This window comes from Oryctolagus cuniculus, chromosome 15, assembly GCF_964237555.1.
Source record: "Oryctolagus cuniculus chromosome 15, mOryCun1.1, whole genome shotgun sequence".
NCBI classification, from domain to species: Eukaryota; Metazoa; Chordata; class Mammalia; order Lagomorpha; family Leporidae; genus Oryctolagus; species Oryctolagus cuniculus.
In genome coordinates, this window is record NC_091446.1 from 60198848 (window position 1) to 60211396 (window position 12549).

At 48.5% G+C, this 12549-nt stretch overlaps 1 protein-coding gene across 1 annotated transcript in view; it reads right to left on the reverse strand.

The window, feature by feature from the left end:
- The window catches only part of PBLD (phenazine biosynthesis like protein domain containing), a 38485-nt gene continuing 25936 nt past the window's right edge, over positions 1 to 12549 (reverse strand). Inside the window, exons 5-10 of the mRNA XM_070057146.1 lie at positions 9255 to 9364; positions 9136 to 9165; positions 6839 to 6927; positions 6413 to 6591; positions 1892 to 1954; positions 1 to 834 (exon numbers count right to left, since the gene is read on the reverse strand). Of these exons, the coding sequence (XP_069913247.1) occupies positions 722 to 834; positions 1892 to 1954; positions 6413 to 6591; positions 6839 to 6927; positions 9136 to 9165; positions 9255 to 9364 (584 nt within the window). The 3' untranslated portion in view covers positions 1 to 721. The remainder of the gene's footprint in view (positions 835 to 1891; positions 1955 to 6412; positions 6592 to 6838; positions 6928 to 9135; positions 9166 to 9254; positions 9365 to 12549) is intronic.

A 12549-nucleotide genomic window follows, 5' to 3' on the forward strand; every position in this document is an offset into this window, starting at 1 on the left:
TATTTTTTTATTTTTGACAGGCAGAGTGGACAGTGAGAGAGAGAGACAGAGAGAGAAAGGGTCTTCCTTTGCCGTTGGTTCACCCTCCAATGGCCGCCGCTGCAGGCTGCGCACCGCGCTGATCCGATGGCAGGAGCCAGGATCCAGGTGCTTTTTCCTGGTCTCCCATGGGGTGCAGGGCCCAAGCACCTGGGCCATCCTCCACTGCACTCCCTGGTCATAGCAGAGAGCTGGCCTGGAAGAGGGGCAACCGGGACAGAATCCGGCGCCCCGACCGGGACTAGAACCCGGTGTGCCGGCGCCGCAAGGCGGAGGATTAGCCTATTGAGCCAAGGCGCCGGCCAGTTATTATGTTTTTTAATAGCTACAAAATATTCTACCAGGTACTTGCCCCTAAGTTTAAATGATTTAACCTCATTCTTCATAAATGCATTCCTCATTCTCTGACCAGTCAGCATAATCAAAATAAGTGACAAGATTTTTCTCTGTTATAGACTACATTTCAAATACACTAATGAGTGGAGCCAAAACTCCATTAGTTAATTAATCTGGAAGCATTATCAAATCTCCACTAGTATGTCTTAATTTTCCTGTTTTAACACAACAATCAAGCTGGTTACTGCCCACTATGTGAGTTTGCTAAAGACAGCCAGCCCCTTGCATTTCTTTTTATGCAGAAAATGCTGTCACTAGAGATAGTGGCATCCCAGTGCAGCCATTCCTAGACAGACAGCGTGCCCTCCACCACAACAGCGGCGTCTCCCCTAATGTCAACTCGTCCATCTGAACGCAGGGATAACTTCAGTTCTCCTCCTCGGCAGGAACACTGAAAGGCTAAAAGGAACATAGGATGAGTCCCACAGGAATTCCTTTTTCCCTGTATTAAATTAACAGAACACAGTGAAAGATCTCTTATTACAAACCCTAGAGCCCTCGCAGGTCTATGCGTGAACAGATTCCATCACCTGTCCATGGTACTGCCCACCCTCAACCCCATTCTCCTGAAGACTGAGATGGGCACAAATGCAATTTATCTACAGAAAACACAGCTCCACATCTTCCCCTCCTGGGTCACCTCTTTTGCTGCTCCCCATAATGGGCCAGTCAACCCCAGCTGTGGAGTCTGGGAGGAAGCTAGCATGCGTGAGAAGAGAAAGTGTCACAGGCTCTCATTCTACGAAGATGCAGAGGGGCGGTGGTCTTGGCCCTCCTGAGAAGGCCCCATCTCAGCTCCGAATAGGACAGAGAGAGTTTGCTCACTCGCTCACATTCAAGCAACGCCATGGACCAGGCACCCAAAGGAGGCTCAGCCTCAGCCTTCCCAGAGCTCAGAGTTTAGGAGAATAATTAGACCCCTCCTCCCAAGGAAGGAAAGCAGCGGCTCTGCCATCTCCACATCAGGGTCACCGAGGCCTGCCCCTCCTGCTGAGTAAGATCTCCTTCCTGTAGGGTCAGGTTCTGCTGTGATGATCGGGGCAGAGCGGCTGCCATATTGGCTGCAGTCTCTTTTCTACACCCCTGAGCAATATACTAATCTCTAGGGGACTGGCTCTGCAGACAATTTCCTTGATTCACTCCTGTGACTAGCAACAGCAGTAAGGAAACTCGGTGATTGTCCAGTCTCAACTTACCACGTTATGTCACCTCTCTGTGTCAGTTATCCAGCAAGTGAATCTTACTCAATCAACATTTACTGGGGCACTTACTGTATCAGAGATAATTTTGTGCTGGATGAGGCAGAGGTGCAATATGATCAAGGGAGGAGGGATTTATTTCATTTTCATGGGCGTAATACACAATGCTTTATTGTATTTTCAAGGGAAACGGTAGAGAAGGAATATGATCTCAGAGTTAGGAAAATAACAAAGAACTTGGAAAAGAGTTACCCTACCACGCATTTCTTTCTTGCCCAGCTGCTGGGACCAGTAGCTGCTGAGGACAGTGTGTGCAGATCCTAAAATGAAGCAAAAAGTTAAGACAGAGAGTCCCAGAAAAAAACAAGGGTAACTATGTGCGTAAAGCCATTGCCTGTGACACTAACATCCCAGATGGGTACGGATTTTAGTCCTGGCTGTTCCACTTCCAATCTAGCTCTTTGCTAATGGAAAAGCAGCAGAAGATGGCCCAAGTGCTTTGGCCTCTGCACCCAGAAAAGACCCGGAAGAAGCTCCTGGCTCCTAGCCTCAGCCTGGTCCAGCTCCAGCTATTGTAGCCATCTGGAGAATGAACCAGTGGATGCAAGATTCTCTCTCTCTCTCTCTCTCTCTCTCTCTTTCTCTCTCCCTCTCTGTAACTCTGACTTTCAAATAAATAAATCTTTTTTAAAAATCACCTAATCGTTATGTTGGCCAGGATACAGCAGAATGTGGAATTGTGAACAAAGATGGAAAAGTAGACACAGAATATATGGCTAAACTCCATCAAATTATGTATCAAATATGTCTGACAGCTTCTGACAGCAGAATTAAACTGCAGAGTTTGTTTTTTTAAAAAAAGAAAAAAGGAAAGGATTTATTTATTTATTTGAAAGGCAGAGAGAGGGAAAGAGAGACAGAAACAGAGAGATCTTCCATTTACTGGTTCACTCCCCCAAATGGCCACAACAGCTATGACTAGGCCAGGTAGAAGCCAAGAACCAGGAACTCCATCCTGGTCTCCCACATGAGTGGCAGGGGCCCAAGTACTTACATCATCTTCCACTGCCTTTCCAGGTGCATTAGCAGGAAGCTGGATTGGAACTGGAATAGCTAGGACTTGAAATGGTCTCTGATATGGGATGCCAGCGACACAGGCAATGGTTTAACCTGCTGCATCTTTCTCCTTACCTCTACAGTGATTTGCAAGGAAAGGGGGGAACACTGACAAAAAGACAAATCTTCAACGGAGTCAAAAGAACCTTCTAATTGTCAGGTGGTTTTTCACATGATTGTACCCTAAGTTTATGTCAGAAATTAGACATTAACATGAAGAAACAAAACATAAAGTCAGGGGCCAGCACTGTGGTGTAGTAGGTTAAGCCTTTGCCTGTGGTGCTGGCATACCATATGGGCACCAGCTGCTCCTCTTCCCATCCAGCTCTCTGCTGTGGCCTGGGATTGCAGTGGAGGATGGCCCAAGTGCTTGGGCCCCTGCACCCACATGGGAGACCTGGAAGAAGCTCCTGGCTCCTGGCTTCAGATCAGCCCAGCTCCGGCTGTTGGAGCCATTTGGGGAGTAAGCCAGTGGATGGAAGACTCTGTCTCTCCCTCGCTCTCTAACTCTGCCTCTCAAATAAATAAATAATATATATATAAAAAAAAAACAAGAAAGTAATAACTGATAGAAACATCTTTGGGAGAGAAAAGAACAGAGAGGAAAAGCTCCCATCTTCCCCCATTCAGGAACATGTATTCCATGTTATGGGGTCCGGGCAGGGTGGCCAACCATCCCGGGTGGTTCAAGACTGTGCTGGGGTCTTTAAAATGATATTTATTTATTTATTTTCATTTTTTTAAAAAAATCATTTATTAGAAAGGCAGAGTATCAAAGGGTGGGGGCGGGGGGGAGAGAGAGAGATCTGCTTGATGATTCATTACCCAAATGTTCCCAACTGCCAGAGCTGGGGCAGTCTGAAGCCAGGAGCCAGGAACAAAATCCAGGTCCCCCATGTGGGAGTCAGGGACTCAACTTCTTGAGGCATGGGCTGTTTTTAGGGTTTTGTTTGTTTGTTTGTTTGTTAATGCTTATTTTCATCTACCTAAAAGGCAGAGAGAGAGAGAGAGAGAGAGAGAGAGAAGGAGAGAAATCAATTTTCTATCCATTGGTTCATTCAAGAGTCTAGAACTCCATCTAGGTCTCCCAAGTAGGTAGAAGGGGCCCAGATAATTGAGCCATCACCTGCTGCCTTAGTAGAAGCTGGATTGGAAGCAGAGTAGCCAGGACTCAAACCAGCACTGTGATATGGGATGTGGATATCCCAAGTGGTAGCTTAACCTGTTGCACCACAACGCCCGCCCCCTTGGCCTGGTTTTAGCATTCAAAGTTCCACTTCCCAAGAAACACTTCAATCCCAAGCAAACCTGGATGGTGGGTCATCTCCATCCAAAGATCGTCACACTCTAGAGAAGCACTGTCACAGGGGAACACTGCCCTCCGTGCCAGTTAAGATCTCTGAGAAGCCGCTGCATGTGCAAATCTGCTCAGTACTTCTCTTCCGCCGGGAAGGACTGTGCTGGACTAGTTGGATATTGCTGGGTATTTTCCTGAGTCTTTTTTTTTTTTTTTTTTTTTGACAGGCAGAGTGGACAGTGAGAGAGAGAGAGACAGAGAGAAAGGTCTTCCTTTGCCGTTGGTTCACCCTCCAATGGCCGCCGCGGCCCGTGCACTGCGGCCAGCGCATCGCGCTGATCCGAAGCCAGGAGCCAGGTGCTTCTCCTGGTCTCCCATGGGGTGCAGGGCCCAAGCACTTGGGCCATCCTCCACTGCACTCCCTGGCCACAGCAGAGAGCTGGCCTGGAAGAGGGGCAACCGGGACAGAATCCGGCACCCCAACCAGGACTAGAACCCTGGTGTGCCGGCGCCGCTAGGCGGAGGATTAGCCTATTGAGCCGCGGCGCCGGCCCCCTGAGTCTTTAAAAGTGTTTATTTTCTGAGCTTTGAATTCTATGTGATCTTTTTTTTCCCTCAGAGAGTAACTAAGTGAAGGTGCTGAAGCCATCCCAGCCCCTCCGTGTGACCACCACAGGAGGCCCCAGGCCTCTGCCCAGCCTGTCGGTCCTAGACACTGTCCCAAACAGCAGCCTCCCCCGTCAAGTGCCCACCCTTTCCTTCTCACTGTTCTCAGCAAGAAGGAAAGTAGGAGGCACGACTCCTGCCCTCCCTTGATTTCATCCCTTTGCATAGGTCTGGTGGAAGTTCTGGAGGTGTTGGCTCAGGCAGCCAGTCTAGCTGCTATTAACGGGTGTTTACTGCGGGCCAGGCACTTCACTAACCATTGAATGTACCTTGTGTTTATAGGACCCTATGAGGTATCACCCACATTTTGTCAAGGAGGGAACTGAGTCTTTAAAAAGTTAAGCCACGGAGCTGGCATTGTGGCACAGCAGGTAAAACCACCGTCTGCAGTGCCAGCATCCCATATGGGGGCCGATTCAAGTCCTGGTTGTTCCACTTCTGATCCTGCTCCCTGCTAAAGTGCCTGGGAAAGCAGTGGAAGATGGCTCAAGTGCTTGGGCCCCTGCACACATGCGGGAGACCTGGAAGAAGCTCCTGGCTCCTGGCTTTGGATCAGCATAGCTCCAGCCATTGTGGCCATCTGGGGAGTGAACCAGCAGATGGAAGATCTCTCTCTCTCTCTCTCTCTCTCTCTCTCTCTCTCTTTCCATGCCTCTCTAACTCTGCCTCTCAAATAAATAAATAAATCTTTAAAAAAAATTAAGCACATGCTGGAGGTCGAGAGGTAAGATGCTAGGAATGCAAACCCAGGCTGTCAGGCACTTAGCTATAAGCTTGCTGTTCTGCCTCCTTTGTTTTTCACATGTGACTTCAGTGAGGGTCTAGGAGGAGGGGGAGAGAGAGAGAGAGAGACAGAAACAAAGGCGGGCTGGCGCCGCGGCTCAATAGGCTAATCCTCTGCCTAGTGGCACCGGCACACCAGGTTTAGTCCCGGTTGGGGCACCGGATACTGTCCCGGTTGCCCCTCTTCCAGGCCAGCTCTCTGCTGTGGCCAGGGAGTGCAGTGGAGGATGGCCCAAGTGCTAGGGCCCTGCACCCCATGGGAGACCAGGAGAAGCACCTGGCTCCTGCCTTCGGATCAATGCGGTGCGCCGGCTGCGGCGGCCATTGGAGAGTGAACCAATGGCAAAGGAAGACCTTTCTCTCTGTCTCTCTCTCTCACTGTCCACTCTGCCTGTCAAAAAAAAAAAAAGAAAGAAAGAAAGAAAAAAAAGAAACAAAGGCAACTCAAAACTCCAGCATCTTTTTTTTTTTTTTTTTTTTTTTTTTTGACAGGCAGAGTGGACAGTGAGAGAGAGAGAGACAGAGAGAAAGGTCTTCCTTTTGCCGTTGGTTCACCCTCCAATGGCCGCCGCGGCCGGCGCGCTGCGGCCGGCGCACCGCGCTGATCCGATGGCAGGAGCCAGGAACCAGGTGCTTTTCCTGGTCTCCCATGGGGTGCAGGGCCCAAGCACCTGGGCCATCCTCCACTGCACTCCCTGGCCACAGCAGAGGGCTGGCCTGGAAGAGGGGCAACCGGGACAGAATCCGGTGCCCCGACCGGGACTAGAACCCGGTGTGCCGGCGCCGCTAGGCGGAGGATTAGCCTAGTGAGCTGCGGCGCCGGCCAAAACTCCAGCATCTTGAAAAGTCACATGAAGGACAGTTAAATAGCTTTTTCTCCTATTCCTAACCTCCCCTCGACTCAAGTAAAAAGTACCTGTTACAGGATCTTCAGCCACACCATACCACGGTGCAAAATATCTGGAGTAAAAGTCGAAGGCGTGGGTCTCCCCACCAGGCTCTCCTTTGAGGGTGAGAATGAGTCCTTTGACCTTCCCTGTGTTCTCAACTTGCAGCAGATTGCTCGTGTTCACCTTCAGGTTCTCCAGAAACGACCTTGCTCATAAACAAGATGGATCAGGACAAACCCAATTCACAGACCAGCCCTGAACCACTCTGTCACACAGGCCAGGCTGCAGCTTGCCCAAGCAGCTCAGCCGTGGGGGAGGCAAGACAAGTAGAAATGTCATCCTACCAGGAAACTCTCTGGCTTCATCAGTCAGCACAGCCAGATCAAGCCAGAGCCGTAAATCTGGAGCTCAGCCCTCCCCAAAGTGCTGACGTGATTAAAGATCGCGTTTACCTGTCGTAGCTGTCACTGAGCCGGACAAGCAGACCTCGGATATCTGGAGAATAGCGGACATCCTGGACCAGTGTGTCCCCGATGGCAGTCTGTGGAGAGAGACACAGAGTCCTCAGGAGCGTGTCCTGCTCCAGTCCTTGATCCCCTGAAACAGGGAGCAACCTCTCACTAAGCACCTGCTGTAGCCAGCCACCTCCCTGCTCTGCCCCCACCATCTGCAGTGTCCAAGAGTGTTGGTTCAGTCTGCAGACTCACAGGGTGGCTCGGCTCAAGGGTGGCCAGTTTCCCTGCCACAGAAGTCCTTCAGAGTCCTTTTGGTTTTTCCTCTGTGAGCACTGCACTCAATGGCTTCTTACATGCCACAACACACTCCTTCAAATGGGTATTTCCCTAGAGAGAAGGAAATTGAGAGAGGTCCAGGGCCACACACATACACACACACACACACATCCTGACACAGGACTCCTGAGCCTGGACTCAAAACTCTGAACCCCTAACGTCTACCACCTTTAGACAGGGGGCCTCATGCCCACCTCATAGAGTGGTTGTGAGGATTAAATCAAAGAACCCCTGGGGAGGACGTGTAGCAGCAAGGAGAGCACTCTACATGGCCAAGACCAGGCCTGCAGCATGACTGGCGGCACACAGTGGAGGCCTCGGCCAGGATGCCACCTTCGCTTAGAGGCCACGTTGCAGATCAACCCCAGCATCTTTCCTCAAGACACCTTGGTTCATTCTGCCTGTGGCGCACAGAATCCTGCTCAAATCCATGAACACTGTTTCTCTGGGCTTGGTTTTCTGAGGGAGATGGCGTGGGGATGATTCTCCCCAGGTCTTCCTTAGGCACCACTCGCAGCTACCAGGTGATCCCATGGAGCTGATGGTGATGACACAGCAATTCTGTGGCAGTCACTGGGGGCCTCATGGTCCTAACCCTTGCAGTGAAGGCTCCCTCCGCCTTGGGTAGCACCTGGCCTTTCTGCCTCTGTGACCACTGGCTGATCAACATCCCTTCCTTAAGACATGCACCTTCCCCAGCCAGATCCCGTCTGCTCTTTGGGGCTTTTCTATCTCTCAAACCCTGCCCTTCTCTTTTGTGGGTCCCTGTGCTGACTTGAAGGTGTCATTCTCAGAAGCAACACAAAATGACAGTACTCATAAAGAACTCCGTTATTCTGTTTTACAAATGTTAACCTTGAGGCTTCGAGAGGCTATGTTAGGTTCCTTCTACCATGAACAAGGCCTACCATGATGAATATTTTCCATTTTCTTACCAAGGTGCTCAATGCAGTCATGTATGACTTTAGTTCACCCCTACATCTCGAGCCACAGGTGGGATGGAATGTAAACTCAGAATCCATTATGCTTGTTTACACTCCTTGGAAACAGATAAAGCAAGACATGAAAGAGATTATAAATGCTGTGGTGGTAGCCACAATAGCCCATTCCATGGAAAGGTCTTCTCCTTTCCCTTTTTCCTAATCGGGGCTCTTCCTTCTCTGCACACTAAGCACCTGGCCGTCTGGGGCCACACTGGCCCTCCAGAAACTCTTTGGGACAACGGTAGTTCCTAGCTCACCAGGGACATGGAGAATTAAATGACAGAAGTATAACATTTAGCACATGGGACTGCATAGAGGAGACCAAAATTGTCTCTACTATTATTTATTCTTCTTCTTATTGAAGTCCCACCCAGGCTCTGTGTCTCATCTTCTCTGTGAGGCAGCCATGTTTTCCTAGTCTCTGCTATCGAAGCACAGCCCTCCTACCGCAGGTCCACCTTCTACCACAGACACTGGGGGCACTGCCAGGCACCAGGCAGTTTCCATTCTTCCCTTCTGCTTGCTTACAGAAGTCCCCAGCTCTCACATCTGAACTTGCATGGCCGCGGCTCAGGCCCATAGCCCGCCTTCTGCTAGAAAAGGATACCAACTCAACCTGAAGATGGGTCTCCTCCAGAGACGAGAGTGTCCTGAAGAAGTCCCACTCTCTGTCCTCCCCCCACCCCCTCAGTTCTTCCACTCTCAGTCTGCCACGACACAGTCCCTCTTCTCCGCACTCCACCCCGGAGACCAAGGCTGACAGCTAACAGTCAAGGAAAAGCAGTTGACCTTGCTACTGAATAGATGAAATATTAAAATTCAAACCTGAAATACACCACGCACTGTCAATCCAAGCTTCAGTTGGAACATTTATACTGGTAGAAGCCCTATCTTTGGGGATCAAATACTGAACCTTTGTGTTCAAATAACAAATGACCAAATCATACAAGCTCAAGCTGGATTCTTTTCACCAACCTTGATCAAGGCCTCTACTTCATGGAAGTCCTAAATGGGGGAAAAAGAGACAAAATCATCCTGAAATAGGTGAGGTGGTAGTTGTACACAGCTCAGGGTGATAATTAGTAAGAGCTAACCTGGGGGTGGGCTGGGTACAGAGGAAAATCCATGACGACACCATCCTCTGCTCTCGTGGCCCTGAGCTCCCCACTCAGAGTGACAAAAGTTAGAGTGCTATTCACATTGTCTGTCCAAAAAAGAAACGAGAAATGGGAAAATAAGCTTTGGTTTTTATTTGTAGGTCTGTTTCAATTATCTTTTCTGGATCTACAGTGGAAAAACCTTCACTGGATTCTAACTTGAAAACTAAGAAGACAACTTACTGGACTTGCTATCACCCTGCAAGGCTTCAAATTCCAGCTCCTTAAGGCTCTGGACTGTGTTCTTCAGCAAATTACTTAACTTCCTCAAACCTTGGTTTACTCATCTATAAAATAGGGCTAGTAATTGAACTGCCTTCATAGAGTTGCCATAATGCTTTCTGACGCAGATTTTAAAATATTCACAAACAATAACTATAGGGTTATAAACTCTACTTGTCTAAGATACGCTAAGGGGATAAATAAATAAACACATAAGTTGCGAACATCAGTCTTATATGAAACAAGTCAGGTTTATCCCAAATACACCAAGCTCTTCAGAAAAAATTAGACTTACAGAATGTACCACAAATGCCGATAACAATATCCTTTCATGTTACTGATACAAGTGGGGCCACTTACTAGACCTCACTGTGAATAACTAATGAACACAAGATTGATGAATTATTTTCTCACCCTTAATATTTCTGTAAAATTTGACCATATTTCAAAGATGAAGAAGCTTAGCATTCTGTATTAACTTTCATTGAGCATAAAATTACATTTTTAAGCCAAAGCTTAGTTTTTCTTGTTATAATTAGTGTAAGATGTTACTTAGAAAGCATTTTTTGGGGGCCGGTGCTGTGGCGTAGTGGGTTAATGCCCTGGCCTGAAGCACCAGCATCCTATATGGGTGCCGGTTTGAGACCCAGCTGCTCCACTTCCAATCCAGCTCTCTGCTATGGCCTGGGAATGCAGTAGAGAATGACCCAAGTCCTTGGGCCCCTGCACCCACATGGAGGACCTGGAAGAAGCTCCTGGCTCCTGGCTCCTGGCTTTAGATCGGCCCAGCTCTGGCCGTTGCGAAGTGAACCAATAGATGGAAGAACTCTCTCTCTCTCTCTCTCTCTCTCTCTCTCTCTCTCTCTCTGCCTCTCTTCTCTCTGTAACTCTGATTTTCAAATAAATAAATAAATCTTTAAAAAAAGGAAAGAAAGAAAGCATTTTTTCAAGTCTTGTCTCATCTAACCTTAACATTGCACTATATAGGAAGCCCAGGGGATTATTAGTCCAGCATTGTACAATGAATGTGGGCTCCGTTTTCAAAAGACACTCAATCCAACTTCAGTAAAACCTATTTTTCAAAGTCTTCTTCTCTTGGACCCCACTTTCCTGGCCACTTCGGCAGGAGTTTTCCAACCAAATAAATCCTGCTTTTCTCTCTCAAGAAGAAAGAAATCTATTTTTCAAGACTGAGTTTTTTTAAAATATTTATTTATTTATTTGAAAGGCAGAGTTATAGAGAGGCAGAGAGAGAGAGAGAGAGAGAGAGAGAGTGAGAGAGGTCTTCCATCTGCTGGTTCACTTCTCAGATGACCACAATGGCTGGAGCTGTGCCTATCCAAAGCCAGGATTCAGGAGCTTCTTCCAGGTCTCCTACACGGGTGCAGGGGCCCAAGGACTTGAGCCATCTTCTACTGCTTTCCTAGGCCCAAGCAGAAAGCTGGATTGGAAGTGGAGAAGGATTCCAACTGGTGCCCATATGGGATGCTAGCACTGCAGGTGGCAGCTTTACCTCTTATGCCACAGCACCAGCCCAAAGATTGAGTTCTTAAACAATATTGCAGGATGTGTGTTTGCTTTCTTTCTTGTTTCTTCTACACAGAAACCAAAACCTTCTTTACCAAATGTCTATGGAATTACATAATAGAGAGGCCTTAGCCTCTCAACTTTATTGCTCGCCAATCCCAGCCTCTACAGGAAGCTGTAGACACTCTGCTTGTACAAAGTGCATCTCATGGGCTTTGCATTTGGGGCTGCCTCTGCCTGCAAAGTTCTTCCTCCCACTCTAGCTCTTTGCACAGAAACCTTCATCTTATTCTACAGCTCAGAGGGCCCCTTCTCCCGTGGGTGTCATTACCCAGAGTCTACACCCCTCCTATCACCCTAGGGCTGGGATGAGGTGAGACAAGGAAGTTCCATAGGCCTCAAAACTGAAGCAGGTTGGGGCCAGTGCAGTGGCGCAGGTTAATCCTCCACCTGTGGTGCTGGCATCCCATATGAGTGCTGGCTCTAGTCCCAGCTGCTCCTCTTCCCATCCAGCTCTCTGCCGTAGCCTGGGAAAGCAGTAGAAGATGACGCAAGCCCTTGGGCCCCTGCACCCAGAAGAAGCTCCTGGCTCCTTGGCTTCAGATCAGCACAGTTCCAGCCATTGCATCCATTTGCAGAGTGAACCAGTGGATGGAAGACCTTTCTCTCTGTCTCTCCTTCTCACTGTCTATAACTCTACCTCTCAAATAAATAAAATTAAAAAAAAAATTGAAGCAGGCATCTGCTCCCAGGGTGAGGAAATATTTAAAGCAAAGCATGCCTTTCAGGTCCCTGGTATCAGAGCATGTGAGATGCCTATTCTGCGTGTGCAAGCTCAAGCTCCCTGCCACGCTGGTCACAAAGAGATCTCCTATTTTTAAAAAAAGTGACATTCTAGGGGGAGAAAACCCCATGATGCCTGGAACATACTCCAAAACGCTAAAATGTTACTGAAGGCTACTGTTTTGTTTCTGCAACACGAATTATATGAAATAAATGCTGAAGTTTCTTTATACCAATCACTTAGGTCTATCAGAAAGAACATGTGAGACCTTTAAAAACATATTTGCTACGTGATAGGCTCATTAAAGAACACCACATTACTTATTTTTGTGAAACAGCACAGCTGCAGAAGCCAGGGGTGGCGTGGCCACAGAGTGGGATCTCACTTGCCGGCGTGAACCACCTGAGTCCAAAATGGGAACCTTTAGGGCAGGAAAAGCCAAAGAGAGGTCATTCAGACACAAGCAGGTCGCAGGCCTTGATTTCAGGAGCATCACTAACAGCTAAAACATGTTGTGAAAGGATGCTGGAAGGCTAGGCAAGCACACTGGGGCTACTGGGAGCTAGATCTGGAACTGACATGTTCAGGTTCACCAACACCCTATCTGAGTCCGTTTCATGCTGCTATGACAGAATATCACCGACCGGGGGCAGTCTATGAAGGAAAACAAGTCTGGTTCTTACAGTGCTGGGGGGTTGG